The sequence below is a fragment of the Pempheris klunzingeri genome, chromosome 15, assembly GCF_042242105.1.
Source record: "Pempheris klunzingeri isolate RE-2024b chromosome 15, fPemKlu1.hap1, whole genome shotgun sequence".
NCBI classification, from domain to species: Eukaryota; Metazoa; Chordata; class Actinopteri; order Acropomatiformes; family Pempheridae; genus Pempheris; species Pempheris klunzingeri.
Window position 1 is genome coordinate 10118345 of NC_092026.1, and position 22039 is coordinate 10140383.

A 22039-nucleotide genomic window follows, 5' to 3' on the forward strand; every position below is an offset into this window, starting at 1 on the left:
GTGGTATTTGCGGCCTTAGGGCTGAGCTTCTCAGGCAGCCATTGTTGATGACATGTTCAAGCGTCCTTGCATCACAGCCGCTACAGCCCCGCTCACCTGAATATCAGTCCCTCCCTTTCCCCGCTTGGAAATCAGACACACACCTGCATTTACACCCTCCTGCGCACCTTTCTTTCAGGCAACATAAACCATGCAGGTTGCTGGGAACATTTTGCAGGCTAAACTCTTTCAAGATTAGCTTTAATTACAGACCCAGAAAAATTTTTTGAACCGGCAATTATAGCTTTTGTCGGTGGTTCTATTTTGAGGTCAGTCGTATGAACAATGTCTGCCCCTCGAGGCGAGAGAAATGTGCGTCAGAAGCCCAAAGTGTCAGTTTTTTCTTACTGATAACAGGCGGAAATTACAAAGGGCTGTCAGAGCGACAGATGAATGGGGATCCTGATAGTGTGGTTTGGACAGGTGGGTTGGCAGAGGGTAGGGGTTGTGTACTGTAAGCAGAACACTGTGATCTAACCCAGGGAGGAACAGCATGGGACGGAGCACCAGGGGCATTTCACTTTGTCCCCCAGCGGTGCCACGGCCACTTGGCTGACATGTGTAAGCCATTAAAACACAGAGAAGGAGACCTGGAGAAGGAAGGAGAGTGAAAGCAATAAAGAGGAAAGAAGCTGGATGGAGAGAAGAAGAGAGTCAGAGCGGGAACGTAATCCATTTTGGGACGCATTCCACTATGACCTTGGGATAGAAAAACTGTAATTTGGGAGCACTTAAGGGTGCACAGATTTACTCAGAGCCGGGGCTGTCATTTTTATTCCCTTCAAAATATCTCATGAAAATGGGGCACAAATACACGTTAGAGTTCCAGGGCTACTGAATAAACTTGCTAAAAATACTCGACTTCAATAGTACTCATGGTTTTGTTTATTTCAGTTCCTCAGCAGTGAATGGGTGTCAAAGCCACAGCACAAACATATAGAGCCCCTGACAGGAAAGGGCCAGAACAAACTGTGGCCTTGTCCCTCTCTGGGCCCTTCACCCAGCCTGTTATGTCACTGTGGACATGTTATCCCGCAGTATGAGGCGTGCGCTCGTGCCAAGTATGAATACAAGGCGGTTTGGAGCGGCGAAGCCGATGGTATCGAAGTTATTAGGTGGCCATTAGACGTGAATGCTAAATACCAGCGGGGGCTACAGTTCGAGGACAAGGCCAAAAACAACTCTGTTCTGGTTGTATAACTTCTGTCATCTGATGAAGTGGTAAACAGGCATGAATAGTTCTTTTCATGAGCTGGACAAACAAAGAAATAAAGCTAATAGGAAAAAATGTAGCTAAATGTTGTGAAGAGAAAAAAACCAACCCATCTCAGTCCAGCAGTCCCCCTGCAGGCAGCCAGACTTCCTGAAGCATTTATGGCACTTTAGGTGTTACTCAAGTTTGCAGACAAACAGCTTAGGAGATCATTAATCTGTCCAGAGTCTCCCAGAGAGACAGTAGCGTGCTGGCTGAAACACAGCCAGTTCCTACATGCTGGGCTGGATGAGCTTTATCACGCCACTTTGAATTGGGGCTCTAACTGTAGCTGTAGCAGCGCTGCAATCTGTGCCAGATGAAGTTTGCGTTGAGGTGTAACAAGCCCCCCCCCTCCTATTGTTAGTGAGGAATATCAGTGCACCCATTTGCCATTTCAGACACATAATTTCAGTTTAATGGACCTGTAAAAATATTTAAGTTGTCACAAAATGGAGGCCGTTGCCACAACGTGTCAATCTGAAACTAGAAGCTGGAGCCAACATAAGCAATTCAGTTTGATTTCGGAGTGTGAATGGGGGGAGGGTCGCCCTTGATTGCTTTCATATGTGTGCAGACGTGATGTTTGTGGAAATTTTAGTTTTCTTCTTTAATAGATTTAAAACAATTCTCAACTATTACTCGTTTTCAATCTATCCATTTAAATGTGGATCAATTTATTAGGTTGATTTAAGTCTTAAATTTGGTGAAACTAGATTAAAGTTTGGTGGTTGCAGCTTCTTCGCTGAATCTGTTTGGTGAAACCAAACACAACTTGGGAAGTTTGGTGAAACTTTGAGCTTTACTGACTAAACATTGAAAGCAAGTCAGAACTGACACATTGATAAACATTGATGCTAAAAGTTGCAGCCCAAATGGTATTTAAATGGTCTTTCTTTCAAGGTCATTGATATGCTGGTGTGCATATTTCATGGACTTTAAAAGAATAAACACCTAGTTTTTTTTTTTTTTTGCTTTTTAACAAGATATGTAGCGACAAAGATATTATACGGAAAACACCTGCAGCAAAAGATGATCTACAACACAACAACCAAAGCAGAAATTTTAACAAAATTACCTCCAAAGTGGTCTGATCCCACAGGATACGACAAGATGACAGATGAAACACAGTCCCACAGGTCAATGCAAATATTTCTCACCCCCATTCTGCCAGCCCAAAAGGAAAAATGAATAATAAATCATCTAGGATTCTCCTCATCAGTCAGCATTTCACCTACATCGCTTTGTTCAACAAAATCCAAAAATGGTCCCCAGACTCCTTTGAACGCATCTAGCTTGTTCTTTCCTATCTTCTGTATCTTTTCCATCGTTAGACAGGACGTTCGCCTAAGCCATTGAGAGGTGAGAGGTATCAAGCGTTGCCATAAGAACATGTCTATAAGTGCTTGTGATGTCCTCTCTACACAAGGATCTCCTGATCAACAACCCCAGGATGAATATTTGGATGGAGAGCCAAATCTACTGGCACTATTTGTGACATCATATGGAGCATGTGCTTCCTTTATCTTAAACTTGGTAAATACATTGTTTTCCATCCCTCGTTCGACCAAGACTGTCTGAACTCCATTTTCTCCTGCAAATATGTCAGGATTTGCAAAAGCAGTCTGCATGATGGAGGCCCACAATGAAATCACTAATGGAAAATACAGTCTGGGAGCCTGTAGATATGTAGCAACCAGTCAAGTTGCAGACAAACAAACTTTCGTTGTAAATGGATTTGGTTGCTGTGGCTCAAAAAAAGAAAACCCAGGCTTGGGAGTGTCTTATTATTTTTGACAGACAAGCATGCAAAGTTTTTGCCAACTGTTGTCACCACAGTGGACTCAAGAATGAAAACAACTATGAGGTCACTGTTCACATGATTAGGCCCCGATTTAACCCTCAGGCTCTGACTAACTGTTGTCTGGATTTTGAGACAGCTCTGTTTGCAGTTCATGTCCTATTACATGATGCCGTTTTTCTTTCATCTCACGGTTCACCTGCTGGAACAAAATGGAAGATTCAGTACAGCGCGGGGCAGGGGAAGGGTGTGGCTCCCGAAATAGGTCCAGGCTTCATCCCAGTACTTTAATATGCCTTTCCGCTTTGTTGGCCGTGCATTTTTTTCACTCAGAAATGGCATGCCTGATTAATTTATTTTTGGCGCTGTTCTGGGTAATTGAAAGAAAGGCATTTGGAGACGGTCCTAAGTGATGGTCATGCATGTGTGAACGTGGCTGACAGCGCCCACGCAGCCTAGTCAAGCTCCTACCTGCAGGGGTTGAAGCTGGGGGAGCCAGACACACCCTAATCCCCCAACATCCTGACCTTAGCAAACCTGTTGCAGCTTGTTCACGGAAGACCTGGCAACCCGTTTCCTCCAATCTCTCTCGTGCCCACCCCGCTCCTCTACCAGCCGTGCTCTCACAGTGCCATGGGTGGGCTCGGGATTTGAGTTACTTGGCACTGCTTATTCTGCCTTTGTGAGCTAATGCTGCGCCTCAAACCAGGAACAAAAGCAGTCAGTGCAAATTAAAGACCAATTATCTTTAGTGCGTGCTGGGGCAAGTCGCTCATGTTAGCTTGAGTGATGAGAGGGAGAAGTGAGAGGCCGAGTAGGAAAAGGATGCTGCTGAGGCGTCGCGCATGAATGATTCATGTGAAATAAGCCTCGAGTTGATATTTATGAGTTTCAGGATTTATAATATGAGCTCATTTTGTGTATCTTTACTCGTTGGAACATTTATTTATCTTCATTTAGTTACCGTGCAATTAGTTTTTCAATTAGTTAATAGGTTGACTATTTGAGAAATATGCTCGTTTGCTTTGTTGCTTTGAGTCAGATCAGAAAATTGATGCCACTGATATCAATCTATTAAATACTGCCAGCAGACGGTTAGCTTAGCTTAGCATAAAGACTAGCCTGTCTCTGTCCAAGGTTAACAAAACAGCTCAACAATTTAATTCCCCTCCTGTTAAGTAGTGAGGTTTAGATGTGTTATCTTTGGACAGAACTAGCTATTTCCAGTCTTTGTTGTATAACTTTATGCTAATCGGCTAGTGGCGGTAACGTTAACTTAATTTTTGCCGTACACACGAGAGTGGTATCAATGTTTTCACTTTTTTTTTTTAAATAAGCACAATTTGCACCATTGTGCAGACTGTATATTATTCATTATTCATATTATCCACATATTATATATTATTTAATATCTGCACTTAATATCTGCACTTCTGGTTTGATGCAATCTGCATTTCGTTGCCTTGTACCTGTGACGTGCAATGGCAATAAAGTTTAATCTAATCTAATATAACTCTCAGCAAGACAGCAAATAAGCTTTAAAAGTGATGTATACACTCGTGCTTGCTTGCAGCACTAAATTAATTAAGTAGGCTCAAATATTTTCACTCTCCTGGGTTGCATGGAGGGTAAGTGTTTGTTAGATACCCTTCCCATTTTTAGTTAGCACAGTAGTTTGACACTTCCAAAACATCACTAAGCCTTCTTGCCATGCCCCTGCCCTGGAGATACACAGAGCTTAAGTACTGGCCGACCTGTTCATTAATTTCCCATTAGTCAACAGTTTTTCCTCAGAGTCTCGGGGGAAATAGACTAACCCCGCCATTAGTTCCAACAATCCCCGAGGACCCCCCCCCCCTCCCACCACCTCCACCAACACACATCCACACTCACAAAACACCCAGCCCTGTTTCCCCGAGTGATGACCTCTTCATACACATGGCCTCTTTCATTCCGCTCTGAGGGTTGGTTTAAGCCACGGCAGCACTGTCCCTGGTTTATGGCTCCCTCTCTGCACCCCCTTCAAAGTGTTGGGCCGTAGCCCGCAGTCATTGCGATCTTAATTGATGGACACATTCTTGACTGTGGATCGGTTTAATCACAACAAACAATTGGAGTCATTCAAGAAGAATGATGATATCTTTGGCAGCTTCAGGAATGTGTTTGTGTTTGTGAGAGTTTGGGTGTGCGTGAAATCTGAAACATTAACCAGGCTCTGTCGATCAGTTATCTCTTACAAATGCTACACACAAGTATGGATCAGTAATTGGCACACAACCCAAGTCAAAACATAGGATTTGGTTTGCTTTGCTTTATTAACAATATTCTAAAATATTTACAAAATCCAATATATCAGATGTTGTCAGGGACCGAACCAGAGCTGAAATGATTAGTTAGAGAAAGTAACCCTTACTCAATTTACCCACTTGAGAATCTATGAAGACTTCAGTTTGCTCCACTGGCTATTATCCTCCTCCACTGTCCTTTGAAATATAAGCAGCAGGGAATATTTAATGAAAAATATTTAAATGGAGCATTCACAACATTAATTAAAAACTGCATTTTTTAAAATATTTTACCAGGAAAGCCTCATTGAGATTAAACATATCCATATCAGGATTGTTCTGACCATGGTAGCCGGTGATAACGAGTTACAGCAAAAACAACATAAGGAGGATCACACAAAATATGCTAGAGAATTAAACAGTAATGTGACTACAAAATCATACCCTAAATGGCACCCTAAATGGCACCCTAGACAGCTGAAGGGTCTGAAACTATAAAAATATTAAACCAACACATCAAGATTCCATCCATCAAACCCAATAAAAAGTACTCAATTAAGATTCATATTTTTTAAGTCCATAAAATAGTCTTAATTTGACAATTGTGTAAAACGAGAGAAGCAGTAAATGTATGTTCGTGTTCAGTTAATTAAAAGAACTTTCGACTAACATTGTCAGCGCTAGTGATAGCAAGCAAGACTTTGCCATTTTCTGTCATACAGAGATGACTAGATAAGAGAGTAAGGGATGTGTCTGTGGATGTGGCCGGGTGGCCGGGAGAGACCGGCTCTCTCTGCATGGCCATGAGGTCACAGGGACACGGCATCGCTCAGGGATTTACAGCAACTGGTTTCAGCCGGAGTTCTTTGAAAGTTTTTTTTTGTCTTTGTCATTGTTGCTGCGACTGACGGACAGTGGGCACTAGATTGCCGGTGTTCAATCTTTTGATACCACTGCGCGCTGTGTCTCTTTTTTAGCGGCAGAGATAAGTGCCAATCATCCCTCGTGCGTTAAAAAGCCCTTGATACATTGCTTTGTTTCAACCAGTACAGTACTGTTGACACACACTGTTGACCGTTTCTGTGCAAACAAGACACCCTCTGTCATACAATCTGGAATTGAGGTCATTCTCTAAAGATATCTGTGGGAAACCTGGACACAATGACTAAGGCTGAGGACTTTGACCATCAAATATTGACTTGAGCAAAGTCACCTGCTTAAAGTGGGAATGGCGCGAGGTAATTGAAGAGTCTGAGCAATCTGTGTCTCTGCTTTGTTTTTTTTTTTACAGAAAGTCCAAAGATTCAAGATGGAGGAGGGATATGAACTCGACCTGACATACATCACGGAACGCATCATCGCCGTGTCCTTCCCACGGGGCTGCTCAGAGGAGATCTACTCTCACAACCTGAAGGATGTCACACGAATGCTCAAGTCCAAGCATGCGGATAATTACCTGGTCAGTGTGCCGCTCGCTGTCTCACCCTGAAATGATCTGAGGCCAAGTGTCAAAGTGCAAACAGTATTGATGTCAGTATTGGTGGGCTTTCATGGGATATTGACATGAGAGCATTGATCTCATAGTGTGTAGTTCATCTTTTGCTCGTGCTACATCAGTGAGTGTAGTAATCTTAGGGACACTTCAAGTCATGGGCTTTGTTGTGTGTTCTCTTTAGATTATCAACCTGTCAGAGAAAAGGCATGATCTCTCTAAAATGAACCCCAAGGTAAGTTAACGTGACACTGTGTCATCTATGTAAAATAAGCATAAATTCCTAAATCCTTGGAGGATGAGCACATTAATATAACAGTATAACAGTTTGAGATAAAAACGGATTCAATTAATGTCAATGGCAAAATTGATCTCTGGTCATCCTCTTTGATCAGCTGTGTCTAGCCAGCAACAGTGAACAGTATAACACTGATAGTTGTGGAGAGCGCTACTGCATCTGTTTCACAGTGAGCGCTGTGTTTTCAGACCCTGGATACAGGCTGGCCGGACATGCACGCTCCACCTCTGGATAAGATCTGCACCATCTGCAAGGCCATGGAGAGCTGGCTCAATGCTGACCCTCTTCATGTGGTGGTCATACACTGCAGGGTGAGCATCTACAGGCTGCGTTGTCGCCGCTCTATTTCAGTTTTGCGTTGATAAATGAATCAGCAGCAGTCATTACTCATCAGTTTTACACGCATCTTGGTGATTGCTCTTGTGTACATTTTGTGTCAGCATTGTTGAAGGGAACAAGAATTTCATTGCCATCGACTGCTTCATTATAATTGTTGTCCCTGTGAAATAAAGAACTTGAATATAGTTGTATAATGAAAGTATAAAACGTGACCAAACATCATCATATTCTGATTTAAATGTTGCCAAACATCCTGATTGGTGTACAGGATTATGTAAGACCACCATTTTTAAATAAGCCATGCCCACCTGTTAGAGGAGCACATAGAAAAAAGAAATACATGTGTTTCTTGTGAAATGACCAACAGAGTTTTAGGATCCCGTCAGCGATGGGGTCCTACAAAAACGCTTGCATGTGTGGTGAGTCATCTCCTGTCCTCTCGTGTTTCTTTAGGGTGGCAAGGGTCGAATCGGTGTCGTCATTTCATCCTTTGTGCATTTCACCGACGTATCAGCCAGGTAACCACTAATATGTGTCACCTCTTTCATGTAATGTTACTTGAAATATCGCTGCTTCTTATAAAGTCGGGATTTACCATAACACTAGTGTGCCCACTCACTGGTGGCAGCGAAAGATATCAACAACAACCCGCAATAAGTCAGGAAGACTCAATGGATTCTGTAGACCACAAGCAATGTAAAATCCAAACCACAACTCATTTATTTGCCTCCTTCAGTTTACGGTCAAGGTGACTCATAAAATGAGTCAATTTAAGCTGTGAATCATGCTGTATTGAATTACATGAATCAACATGGAAACATGTTAGTTACTGTAATAGCTTCTGGCCACAGTGTCAGTTTCATGTAATCCATTCATGGCGAAGAAAAACGATTCGAATTTTCTAACCACTGTTAACCATACACGGGGCTTAACTAAGCCCCGAAGTAAAGTACTGCAGCAAACATTAGGAGAGACGGCCCGGTGTTATGCCACTTCGTAGATCCTTTCTGCACACAGCCGTCGCTGTGGCATGAGCACACATCCTTAGTGTTTGTGACCCACTGAGGAAGACCAGGTCGGTAAGGCGAATGTGAAAGACAGAGGGCAAAAAGAGGTAGAGGAAGAGATAGGAAAACAATGGGGCAGATGTACAATGGAAGAGATTCAGGGGGGGAGCGGAGGGAGAGGGCCGACGAGAGAGAAACAGAGCTGTGGTGAAAAGGCTCCAGCGCCTGTTGGTTTTAGGTCTGTCTGAATAGCCGAGCTGTGCACACACTCTGGCCTCTCTCTGTCCTCCTCTCCCCCTCCGTGTTTACTTAAGGCTGGCATTCTCTTCCTCTCTGCTGGAATCCCCTGTCTCTCCGGTTACTTTCACTCTTGTCCATTATGCATGTGTATGCATGTGTGTGTGTGTGTGTGTGTGTGTGTGTGTGTGTGTGTGTGTGTTGTCCTAATTTAAGTTAGGGTTAACAGCATTCAATTATAGAGCAGCGGAGTGTAATCTCTCTCTTGAGTCATAATTACCTAAAGTGTTTAATGTGTCTCTCTGTCTCCCCCAAAGTGCTGATCAGGCGTTGGACCGCTTTGCGATGAGGAAATACTATGATGATAAGGTCTCAGCTCTGATGACACCTTCGCAGAAGCGGTAAGACCCAAAACTCAAGCACGCCCTGCTGTCTATAACAGCATGCGTCTATCCATGTGTTGTTTGACTGGTCCTTTGTTGACCCATATCCAAACTCGTTCTTGTCCCCAACCCACCTGATTCAATGCAAAACTTTGCATGTCTTGCTGCTGTTTGTCTATTTTTTTTCACTGAAAAGCTGGTCATTGTTGATCAAAGTGGATCAACAATGGAAAGTGGATTTTGTCATGTTTGGACCGAGCCAGGCTAGCTGTTTCCCCCCGTTTCCAGTCTTTGTGCTAAGCTAAGCTAGCAGGCTGCAGTCAAGCTCCACATTCAGTTTAAAGGCATGAGAAAAGACACAAGAGTGTCACTGATCCTGTCAATTAACTCTAAAGAGAATAAGTATTTTCCAAAACGCTGAACTGTTGTTAAGTCTGAGAAAATAATCCATAATGATGTCATGTTGATGTCATCAGGGTTATCACAGTTTGGGCTTGGAGAATACAATGTTTTGTTTTTTTTAATGAAAGGCCTATGTTAACTGTAACACTAAACTAAACTAGGAGCTTCAGTTTGAAAGATGTGGACACTCTAACACAAAAACATCAACAAGTTGCATCGTGGGAAGTGCAGGATCCAGTGTTTGTGGACCCATGCTTGGGATTAAAAGCTTGTATATCTTGGCACTAAAACTTTGGAGTACCCCAGTAACACAAACAGCTGTTTAGGAATTTGAATTAGCAAAATACAGTCTTAAATTTGCAACAAGGATTTATTTTTCTGATTTGAATAAAGAAAACAAGACTGTTAGACAGTTTGCAATACAGATTGCTACAGACACAGTTCAGTGTGCCCTAAAAAAACCCATAGACATTTGATACCAAGGATGTTTAGAGTGGTATTGGTTGTGGAAATACTTAAAAACACAAACAGTCGTGCTTATTATTTATTATTTGTCCACCTCTGTGCTTTCATGTCAGATACGTTTGGATCCTCAACAGTCTTCTCAGTGGATCCATGAAGATCAATGCCTCGCCCTTGTTCCTGCACTGCATCATCCTTCACGGGATACCAAATTTTGACGCCACTGGAGGTTAAACTCATATTGTTTACCACTACACACAGCTGCAGCTCCCAATGAAACTACAGTTGTTGCTACCATGAGAGTATAAAAGAATCCAGACACAACCACATCAGAGTCGCAGCAGTAAACAAGATGGAGACTTATCAGTGCTTTATGTTTTTCTCTTTTTCCAACACACATGCATGCTCAGACAGATAGAGGCACTTACATAAACGGAATTGAAGAGAAGAACGTCTTTATGGGTCGCAGTAAAGCCATGGGAATTCACACCCATGTTTCCATGTAAATAGCTGTTTTCACGAATTTCACTGGAACAACAGTGGTTTTCGTCCTGAAATCCCTCTCTCACAACAACAGCTTATCACACCTTTAGCTGTGACCAAAACAAGCTGAGAAGCTGCTCCTGGATATCTTGCCTCACTTAAAGTCATGTTATCGATGCACGTGTAGCTAGTATTTATTTGAGAACTTATCTTTTTCTTCTTCTCAGTATGTCGTCCGTACATCAAGGTTTACCAGGGAATGCAAGCAGTGTATTCATCTGGAATCTAGTGAGTAGTTTACACATGTGGTACATGTAGAGTCATTTTAACATGAATGTTTACTTCAAAGAATGTTTTGGAACACATTAAAGCAATTTTCTGTTTTACTGCGTTTAATGCTGATTTTATTTGAGTCACTGCCTTCCGTAAATACGTGCGATGGCTTCCAAACTCTTGGCTCACTGCGACCGACTTCTCTGTTGTTTTTGTTTCAGTCACATTGGTCCAGGCCACAGAGACCGATTATGCATCACCCTGGAGCCTGCCCAGCTCCTCAAAGGAGACATCATGGTAGGAAAAAGAAAAACAAGATGACTTCTCAGACTTCCTGACATCAGTATCGATTATAGAAATCACAATATTTTTGTGTTTTTCTTTTTGCAGATGAAATGCTACCACAAGAGCGACATAACTACTGATCGTGAAGTCATTTTCCGGCTGCAGTTCCACACGGGAGCAGTGCAGGGCTACAACCTGATGTTTGAAAAAGAGGACATGGAGACTGCCAACAAAGGTAGACCTGAAAAAAAGCCCTGAGAACAGGTCTCAACACGCCATCGCAAATTTTACAGCAACTCCTCCACTCCACGCAGCATCTGGAGGGATCAGTCTGGACTTAATTTAGACTTGGCACTTTGAGACCAATAATCTTGTTTTCCCAAACATGTTACGTGTACTGCGAGAGCACCATTCATCTTTCCATTTCTGAATGGCCACGCTAATGGCATTCCTGTGTGCTTACATTCCAGATCCCAGATTTCCAGATTATGGGAAAGTGGAGCTGGTGTTCTCCGAGGGACCGGAGAGGATCCCAGGTAGATTCTTAATTCTTGAGTTTTTTTCCAAAGTTGCTAAAGGGACAAGTAGTCAGAAAAGCACACACAGAGCTTTCTCCAGTTTTTCCTTTGTGCCCTCCTGTGCTCGGTACTTCCCCATCTGCCCCCTGGTGAGAAGGGATGTGGAATGCTGCAGAAGGGAAATGTAGTGTGAAGTGTGTGCTGACAGAGAGGTAAAGAAGCACAGCATGTGCTGCCCCCGAGCTCCACAGGAGTGGAACCTTGTTGTGTGGGTCTGTATGTATGTGGGTGTATGTGTGTCTGATGTACTGCTGCTTGAATGTTTATTAAAGATAATTCCTGTAGCATAGCTTTGGCTAGGCTAGGGTGAGGCCAAATTGTTTTTTTTGGCATGTGATGGTCATTTGATCGAAGATGTGATATACCCAGTCATTGCAACAATATGATGCAGATATGATTTCAATCTACGGCACCAGGGGTGAAAGTGAACCCTCGAATAAAACTTGTTTGCTCTTGTTGTTATCCCGTCATATGATGAGGCATATTTTGAAAGGAACGGGAAAATATGCTTATTTTCCTTGTTGCCGAGAATCAGGTGAAAATCTGGATATCGCTGTCATGTGTGAACGGTCAACATGAAACCGAAACTTAATATGTGCTCAAAAATAACCTGCTAAGTCAAAATCCTTTCTTCTCCCTCGAGCCATGGCAGACATCACAGTAGCATAATGACTGGCAGTATTTCATGCCGCTCCCTGTGTTGTACAGAAACAAACACCAGGATACAGTCTCTGCAATAATATTATCTTTGGGTCCAGGTGCCGACAGGTGGCAAAATGGGGCGGATGTTATCGTGGACTACAACACAGCCGATCCTCTAATCCGCTGGGACTCCTACCAGAACATCTGTGATGGTGAAGGTACTGCTACTACGCTGCATTAGTCACCACATGACTCACAAGACATTGTTATAACAGTGCCAAGGCATGCCTAATGAATCAGACTCTATCTGAGTAGAAATATCAGTGGCTGTTTTGTGAATGGAAGAAGTATGCATAGGGTGTTATTTAGTATTACTTTGTGGTCTCTCTCTCTCTCTCTCTCTCTCTCTCTGTCTCACTTACAAACACACATACACACAAACTCTCTATTTCTCTCAGGGAATTAACACAGCATGACAGGCCCTGTGCTCTACGTCATTTGGGGACTGCTGTGTGATTGCATTAACATGCACACACAGTCACCACAAGCTTGGCTTATGTTTAAATCGTCGCTAACTGGAGTTATTACTCGTGAGTGGCACTTGAATCCCAGGCAGGCCCTGCGGAAACAAGACTTCTATTATGGCGAGGAAAGGAAATGAAAGCTAAAATTTACCTTTAGCTCGCAGTGTGACGGGCATGACAAACAGTTGTTTCTGCGTGCAGGACAGGGAGGAGAGTTGTTATAAGAAGGGAATGCTGGGTTCAGAGGAAGAGCAGTTAGTTCTCAAGAGATTTCTATTTTGTTGCTTCATCAAATGAATAGGCGTGCTTTAACCATCCCACACACTCACACACACACACGTATGCACTCTCACTCGCGCCGGCACAAACACACAGGCTCACACTCAGAGCCACCCTGTCGGGGCGTCCCGTCCTAGCTGCGGTTGTTGCTCTCCGCTCAACCACAGAATTCACAACAGCCTCCCAGAATAGAGCGACGCAGTGGTAGCATTAAAACACAGATCCACCCTTTCCCAGTATTCATTGAGTTTTTTTTTTTTTTTTTTTTTATAAGCTAAGGTTCAGCTTGATGAAAATGAGCTGCCTTTTTTTATTTTTCATTTAAAATACCCCAGCACGTCCATATTGAATTTTATGCTCAAATTTAGGAATTCATCAAAGCAAGACATCAACAAAGGAGCAATTTTTTTTTTTTCCTCTCTTGCCATGATTCCAAAGCATTCATGTGGGATATTTACAGCCTTGTTTTCTCATGTAAACACTACATCTGAGAGGGAAGACTGGGAGCTCTGTTGGAATTCTACATCTACTTACCAGCAGTCTTTGGGCAGGCTCAGTTTGCCTCTGAGGGGCTGTCACTCAGAGGCCGCTCAAGAGGAGGAAGTCTTAAGAAACGTTTGCCACTGCAGTGCTAAGGCTGTGAAAAGAAAACCTCATTTACTTCAATGGCTTTTCTTCAATCACCGGGGAGAGTGTGTGTTTATCCCCACGTGCGAATTAAGAGTTGAATTTTAAAAGATTGTTTTTCCAGAAAGGTTGTTTGCTTACGTGGACTGTCAGAGAAGGAGGTTGTCTCTGTGTGGCTTGGCTAACAGCTGACTGTAGAAATGAACAGCTGATGGTAAATATTAACATGAGACGGGCTAATGAAATGCCAACAAGGTTCTGGGATATTACTGTGTTGCCTAATTTCACTGACACTTTAATGGTCAATTCACCCGAATTTCAAAACATTTTTATTTTTATATTTTTTGCTCAGTGGTTTATAGCCATGTAGATAGTTTTTGGATCTGTTTGTCAGATTTCTGCTGTCTGGATGGAATTGTGTTTGTGAGGCTCATAGCATTGAAAAATGACTTTTAAAGACAGTAACTTATCTTTCCAGAAAAGACGTTGCTAATACTCTGGATATTCCTTAAACCAGCAGTTTTCATAAGGACTTTTTCTTTTGCAGAATGTAGTTCTAGTGAAAACATTCACAAACATCTGATATCTCATTTATAGAGCTGAATAGAAAATTCCTGGAGAACTGAGGAACACTGGTGTAGTGTTTAACTTGACCAGACAAAGACCAATAATTCACAGTCCTGGCGAGAGTTCTGTCAGAGGAACACAATCTAATATTTTTGGACCCCAAAGTTGAAATGTAAAAAAAAAAAAAGCCATTGCTGAAAGCACTGCGGTTAAAAATGGCTGATGGTTCATGTTTATATTTCCTGGCCATGGGGTCATATCTCTTTAAAAGCTTATAGCTGCGAGCAAGAAAGCCATTGTACAAAACCATGAATGACTGGACTGCAACTGTCAATGAAATAAACTGTATTGAGCAACTGACCATAACCTTTAGAATATAATATAAACAATTTGTAAAATCTTGGAAAAAATTAAGAATAAATACAGTATATGCCTATAAGATGTAACCCTGTTCCTATACAATTATTCTGTTGCCCATTTGATATCAATTAAAGCAGTCTGTAGGTTATTTCTGGAAAGGAATATTGCTTTTTTTTTTTTAAATGTAGTTTTTCAATGTTTTGAGCACCACTGATTCATTTTCATGGTAGTGACGTAGATTCTCAGTGATGGATATCTCATATGTCTGCATGGCAAGATACCGCTACGAGAAAGTTGTTGAGAAGTTGCTCTGTACAGCTCTCACAATGACGTTTTCCTTTAATAGGGTGATCCTCTCTACATTTTCTGTATGTACACTATGTCCTGTACAAATTGTACGCTTAGTTTTTAAGAGATACATTTCCCAGCAGGCAGTCGTCTGCACATGGGAGCTCTGAGTGGAAGAAAATGTGGATGATCATCATCATTATGCTTTCAACTCACAGGTTTGGCATTCAGGCGGAGCAGGCTGGTAGTAACTGAGGGGGAATGGAAAGGTTAGGTAATTGCATAGCCATACACAAGCAGACCTCCTGTGATATGAGTGCAGCTTGAGGAGCAGCTCTGGTTGCGCCGCTTTCTGCACTGTAATTGGTGGATTATTCAGGGACTGACCATACCACAACAGCCAACATGATGGATGCTAGATATAAAAGGTTTGATTGATTTTCTTAAGCTTAGAACATACTTGGTTAACCATTTATGGGTTTGTTAACCCCTATAGGTAAAACAGTTTTTAAAACAATTGTTGAACACCATAATTGAGTTGAGGGCACATCTGTTTCTTGCCGATATTGTACATGAGGGCGGCAGGCATGCAATTCCGTGACACACAGGAGTGAGAGAAAAACAACTTGGCTGCTGCTTTTCATGAAAATTGCCCAGAGCTCCAAGTAGAAGGCAAGGATCGCTTTAATTAAAAAGTGTCTTTTTACAGAGTGTAAAAGTCTGGAGCTGCAGGAATGTTGTTTTCATTCACTGATCCTCTCCGGGCCGCCCTCTCTCTTTCTTTCCCTCTTTTTTCCCCCTTCTCTCCCCAGTGGGGTAGTCCCCTAATGCAAGGGCGAGAGGTCGGGTTACTGCGCTCCTCAGTCCTGCCTCCTCCCCTAAGCCCCGCCTCACTTGTTTACATTCCTCTGCCCTTATTTGGAGATCTCAAGGTCCCCCCTTGTGTGGAGTGCAAACACTCTCACCTTCTCAGCAGAGAAAGAAAGCCGGGCCAACTTATCCGAACTCTCTTGATTTGACCCTGACCATTATCTGCTGGTTGAAAGCCATGTCCGCTCGTGTCAACTTTGTTTCACTGGGGACTGGGATTGTCTTGTGTGCTTACCTGGCGGTGGCTGCGAAGGTAAGAGATTTTTTTTTTTTCTTGAGACAGATGAGTGGCCATGAGGGGGAGGGAAAAGAAAAGGGAGGCAGGGCAATGACAGAGGTGACAGAAGAAAAGAAAGATGGCCAGTATTGACGGACAGGAGAAACATCTGTCTTGAAACCTGCTTGCCAGGAGGAATGCTACAAGAGGGATTTGCTGGAAAACTCCCGGCGGAACTGACCTGCACGAAGGTCTGAGCCGAGGCTGCTCAAGGCCGGATGCAAGTTAGTGTGTTTGCGTGAACGGGGGGCAAGCCATACATACAGGAGCTTTCGGAGAGGAGGAGGAGGAGGAGGTGGTGGAGGAGGAGGGGGAGCTTTTATCATGCGTGTCTGGTATTCAGATCCTCCAGTCATGGTTTGACTGAAAGGCAACTACTTAAGGCAGTAGACTGAGGGAGAAGTGTAGGAGTCATGTTCCCGCTCTCTTTTGTGAAGAACAGGGAGAGTGACAGTGAAACAGCAACGCTGCTCACATGAACCTCCTTTTGCGTAAGTCTAGAAAGGCTCAACTTGATTTTTATTGTTTGCCGTTGGGATGGATTTGGCTCTGCCTCGCAAAATGACTTAACTTCTGTGATTTTTTTTTTTTTCTTTTACCTCTGAGGATTAAGGAGGTTGTTTGGACATATGCTGGGGGTCAAGGGGCAGGCGAGAGGGAGTAGAGTGGCTTAATCACAGCAGGGTGAGGAATGCAGGGGTCAGACTCTGAAGATCCACAGCCGTCTGACTCTTGTAGTGACATACGGAAGACTTAACATCTCTTATATAACCTGAGCATGAAGAACACCTTTGTCTGCTGTGCACACTGCATACACTAGCACCTTGGCAGTTCATCTGGTGGCCTGGTGGGAGTTGCTAATTTTGTTATGGCAAGATGATTGAAATACATTTTGAAATGAGATCAGTATCAGAAAGAAGGGTTTGAAAAATGTGGGTGATTCTACTAAGTATTTTAAAGTGTTTTTTTTTAATTTTCTGACACATCTAATCAGGCGATTTGTCTCAGTTAAGTAAAGTGATTCACATGTTTTTATTTGTCAATGTATTAATGTCCTAGTTATTTGTAGTCTGATGTTTGCTCAGTATTGTCTGGAATATTGTCTTTGTCAGGTGAGGTGTGATTGTGAGTGTTGAGCTTTGTCAATAACAGATTCTGAATGATGAGGTTTGTGGGGTGACATGACTGTGCATGTTAACAGAGTCTCGTTGTGTCTGTGTTGCTTCTGTGCCGTTTGTGTTCATCTGCGTGAGTCTCTGCTCTTTGTGTGTCTCTGTGTGTACGTGTGCCCATACCAGCTGACCGTATGAAGCGCTGCATCTCTTCTATTTTGCAGCGCCACGCTCTCAAGGCCTAACCCAGGACAAAGCGGCTAACAAGAGGAGCCCCAGCGGAGGAGAGGCCACGCTGGGCAGAGGGGCCCGCACGACCTCCGCCACCTCCAGCCCTGACCACAGCGACCACGCCCTCTCTGTCAGCAGTGACTCGGGCCTGTCAAGCACTTCTCTGTGGGCAGACAGGCCCACACCTGTCACAGCCGCCACCACCACCACCTCCACCACCACCGCCACCGCCGTCAAGCCAAACCAGGGCCCCAGCCAGCACGAAAAGGTCCAACTGAAGCGCCTTTTAAGCGGCTTCGGTCTGGAGGAGCCATCACTGGAGGAGATGGATGATCAAAGCTCTGGGGTGGGCATCCAGCAGATAGTCCCGGCACAAGTGCACATCAATGGAGACCCCAGACCCCGAGAGAGGGAAACGGACATCCTGGATGATGAGGTCATTACAGGTCATGATCTGCACAGCGTGGACAGCTTAGGGACCTTGTCGTCGTCCTGCCACAAGAGCAGCCAGAACTCCCTGCTGTCAGACGGTTTTGGGAGCCCCGGAGGAGAGGAGCAGCAAAGTCAAAGCCAGCACCACCTCCACCACCCTGCACCCCCTACCATGGAGGAGTATGAAAGAGCCTATGCCGAGGCTAGAAGGGGCTGTCTGACCTCCAGGAGCAACTCTGTGTCCTCCTCTAATCCCAGCAGTGCTCCCATGCCCAAGCAGCATGTCTACAGACAGGGAAGCTATTCCACACAGTCCTGGGTTCGCCAGCAGCAGATGGTTGCTGCACAACAGTTTATCTACATGCCCGAGGATGGAAACGAAACAGAAAGATACCCAGGGAACAAGCAAGGGAGCAGTTCACCCAAAGCAAGCGTGCCCACTGAACCACAGGGCCCTGCTAGAGACATGACGACAGATACCCTCAGAAGCACAGCGCCACACAAGGAACAGGCAACGATAAACAATAACAACAACAACAAACGCGACGAAGAGTTCAAATCTCTAACGATGGACATCGACCACTCCATTGACCAGCTCAACCAGCTGATCATGGACCTGGATCCCACATTCGTGCCCGTGTCGAGCCACAGCAGCTCCATTAAGAGGAACGGTGGAACGCACGTGAACGGCTCCGCCTCCAAATGCTCAAACGGCATCAATCTCAGATTCAACGATAATAACACGACAACCCTGAAAAACACACAGCAGACAGGTAAGATAGTCAGACAGTCTGGGTGTGGTGGCGATGATGTGGTGTGGCCTGGAAGTGTGGTCGTGAAAAGAAATGTGTGACAGTCATTAAGAAACCAGAGATGTTGTTTTTGCCCAAAAACTAGGATGAACATAGTTAATTAAGTTAGTTAAGATACAATCAAAAACAGCTTTCAACAGCAGTTAATATGCTAAGGGGTTCTTTAAACCACAGCAGCTCCTTTCCAACAGCATCAGCTTTTTCTTCTCCTTCACGACAGAGTTAACTTAACAAAGCACAGCTTCTCTACCTCTCCCACCTGGCGTGTTTTAGTGGCAGAAATAGCAGGGTTGTTGCCAGCTTTTCAGATGTTTTCAGTGTGTTTCTGAGGAAAGAGCGCCGTCCAGACTTGTCTGTATAGCTATCTGACTGGAGAATCAGTACGGCACATGAAGACAGGGAGAGCAGTTGCCATCGACCTTTCTGAACGTTGCCATTGCTTTGATGATAGAGATTGCATAATGAGGAATACAGATTAAAAAATTAAAAAGTTCTTTAAAATTGTGCTGCCCGCAGACTTCCCACAGAACTTTTAAGGATTACATAAAACCCACAGTTTCATTCCTTTGATGGCTGTCATCTCTAATAAGATGCTCTTTCATGTGCATCACACTTCCATCTGTCCAAGCTCTTTTTTTTGACTTCTTATCAAGGACGTGTTCCTATAATCTTAAAATGACTCTTGTGATTGTTGTTGTCGGGCTTGTTTTGTAGACAGAAGTTATGCAACGTAACGACTCTCGTGTGTATGGTAGATGCCAGCTAAAGTTATTTCCATTTTTGTTCATGTTGAAACTGATCCCAGGACCACATTCAAGGATGCAGTGTATGATCTTAAAACGCTGCTAAAGAATTCACAGAATGGACCTCATTAACTGTATATCTGTGTGTGCTTCTAACAACAAACTGTAAAAATTGAATAGAAATTGCAAGATTACATATATATACACTATATATCTTAAGTTTGTTTCCCCCGCAGTCCTACAGTGACGGTAAACATAACTGGATTTGGGTTATGTTGATGACTATCTCATCCAATACAGCAAAAATTAGAACCTCTTTATTTCAGATTTGGCTCCCCCCTACAGGTTATCAGGTGTGGTTCTATATTCTCACAAGGTGCACTGGCACTCTATGGATTTCTTTAGCTGAAAACCAGTGAGGAAGAGAAAAGATGTCTGAGCGTGAATCACACTCTAGCATGTACATGTGGTTGCAGGTGAAGGGGGGGGGGGGGGGGGGGGCACAAGACGGGGAGGCCTGAGGAATTTCCAAAGAAGGAACAAGTGAGCCCAGAGGCAATGTTTTTTTTCATCTGATTCCAAAAGTATACCTGTCTGTGCATATCAACCACACAGAAGCGTCATTCCAAGAAACAAATGCTGAAGGCTACAACTTTGTTAATTTACAAATAACCTGTAGGAAGTCGTGGATTGGTTGTTTTTAATGTAGGCTTTTATCAGTTTGCACTGGTAGCAGGAGTCATGCCTCCGAGTCATTCTGTTCAGCTGTGTTGTAACATGAAGTTGGAGAAAAAGTTATTTGATTTCATGAATAATTCATTTTGACTAAAGCAACGCAAGCTCCATTGGTGCTCTTTGGCTTACATTTGCATCCAATATCTATTTAAACTAAACCAGTAATGCTTTTCCTGCCTGTGCTCATCACTTCATTGCTCTAAGTTGTTGTATTTTTACTAACTTTTCACCATTTTGTCATTAATTCAGCCATTTCTACTCAGTTCACTTTAACACCCAGAGCTGTATTAAGGAGGTGGAGAAAAAGGAAAAGAAGCAGGTGGAAGTTGCATTATTTTACGTTGTGTGCAGGGAAAACAGTGAAACAATGAAATACATACAGCAGCTGATGAGAGGTGACAAAAACTCAATAAGGTGGGTGGGTGGTCGCCACCTAAAGTGAAGCAGGAATTCAGCTCATTGCAAATTTTTTTTTTATTCTATCCATCAGTAACTTCATGGCTTCCAGGAAGCAGTAACATTTTAATTATATTCTTTATCAGATTTAATATTTTTTTCATTATTTATTTATTTTTCAAATTCATCAAACATTATGGCACAAGAGCCCAGAATACAGTGTATTTGTAAAATGTGCCTGCAGCCTTTGCTTATGTTAATATCAGCATTCTCTAGATGAATTATTGTGGTTTGATCATGATGTTAACTAAACTGATCTCCCAGTGTGAGATTCCTCTACAGTAGAGATGGGCAGTGTGGATAAAATCCTATGGCATTTTCGGAAAATTCAAGCGAGAAGAGTCATTTAGAGCTAAAATGAATGAACTTGATGAATGTTTCAGGCCAATCCAATGAATGAAATACCCAACACATCACAGAACTCAGTCACATTGATGCAAAAATCCTGTAAAGCCAGTATTGCCATAAAACAGTCGTGCTCGTAGGTCTGCGATTGCACGAGCCACTTCATAGAAATGACATAGCCACATTGCTTCGCAGTGCTGTATTTCTCCTCACACTGCCCAGCCCTACTCTTGTGAGTACGAGAGGTTTCAGGAATGATGGCACTGAAATTGAATCATTGGAGAGAAAGAGTTTGTCCCTGTTGAGAACAAACTATTCAGATCCACGCCTGCTTGTTTCTCATAAATCTTGCAGACCAAAAAAAAACACATTTTCTGGATCAGTGGTGCTCACATGTATAAATCTCTGCATATGATAAACTAAACACTAACAGAGAAACACTGCCAAGTATGCATGACGTTGTGCCATCCATACTCGCCCCAGACAAAGTGAGTAATGATCCCAGGCATTAGCACTTTGCACCATTAGCATTCTTCAGGCCCGAGAGGTCGGAGCTCGCTGGGAGGGCTCAAATTAACACCCTGGTGCTGAGTGGCAGCACTCTTCAGAGTAGTCACAACATTGACACCCCCCCCCACCCCCCCTCACACACACATACACGCACACACTCACTCCTCCAGCCCACCAGCCAGACCCCTGGCATTCCTCAGCTGTCCTCTCAAAACATGACTGTAGGCAGTTCCCTGGGGTTAGCAGCGTGGTGCTTTCACTTTATGGACTGACCAAATATAAATGTCCTCAAACTTCTTACAGCGAGAAGTCATGACAGCAACCACACCAGTTTATAAAGTCATCGACATTAAGATATGGTTTGCAATTAGTGTTCATTGGAGCATATTGACTACACTGTGATGAAATTACCTTGTCAAGGTATCATTTTCCCCAAATGTGTGTGCAAGCTGCAATTGAAAACAAAAATCCAGATTTCCACATTTAACAGCTTTGAACAGTGGTTCGATGTCTTCATTTGTGACTTTGAAAAAAAAAAAACTGCTATTGTGATACACTGATATCAGAAACTATCTTTATTTTTCTTTTCAACCATATTGCAGAACCCTAATCT

The 22039-nt window shown here is 43.2% G+C and overlaps 1 protein-coding gene across 1 annotated transcript in view; it reads left to right on the plus strand.

Moving 5' to 3' along the window:
* LOC139214145 (tensin-3-like) overlaps nucleotides 1–22039 on the plus strand; it is a 31430-nt gene that overhangs the window by 1082 nt on the left and 8309 nt on the right. The window contains exons 3-14 of the mRNA XM_070844904.1: nucleotides 6669–6836; nucleotides 7054–7104; nucleotides 7356–7478; nucleotides 7960–8024; nucleotides 9068–9151; nucleotides 10114–10226; nucleotides 10708–10768; nucleotides 10975–11050; nucleotides 11144–11273; nucleotides 11509–11574; nucleotides 12375–12476; nucleotides 17387–18598. Coding sequence (XP_070701005.1) covers nucleotides 6687–6836; nucleotides 7054–7104; nucleotides 7356–7478; nucleotides 7960–8024; nucleotides 9068–9151; nucleotides 10114–10226; nucleotides 10708–10768; nucleotides 10975–11050; nucleotides 11144–11273; nucleotides 11509–11574; nucleotides 12375–12476; nucleotides 17387–18598 — 2233 coding nt within the window. The 5' untranslated portion in view covers nucleotides 6669–6686. The remainder of the gene's footprint in view (nucleotides 1–6668; nucleotides 6837–7053; nucleotides 7105–7355; nucleotides 7479–7959; nucleotides 8025–9067; nucleotides 9152–10113; nucleotides 10227–10707; nucleotides 10769–10974; nucleotides 11051–11143; nucleotides 11274–11508; nucleotides 11575–12374; nucleotides 12477–17386; nucleotides 18599–22039) is intronic.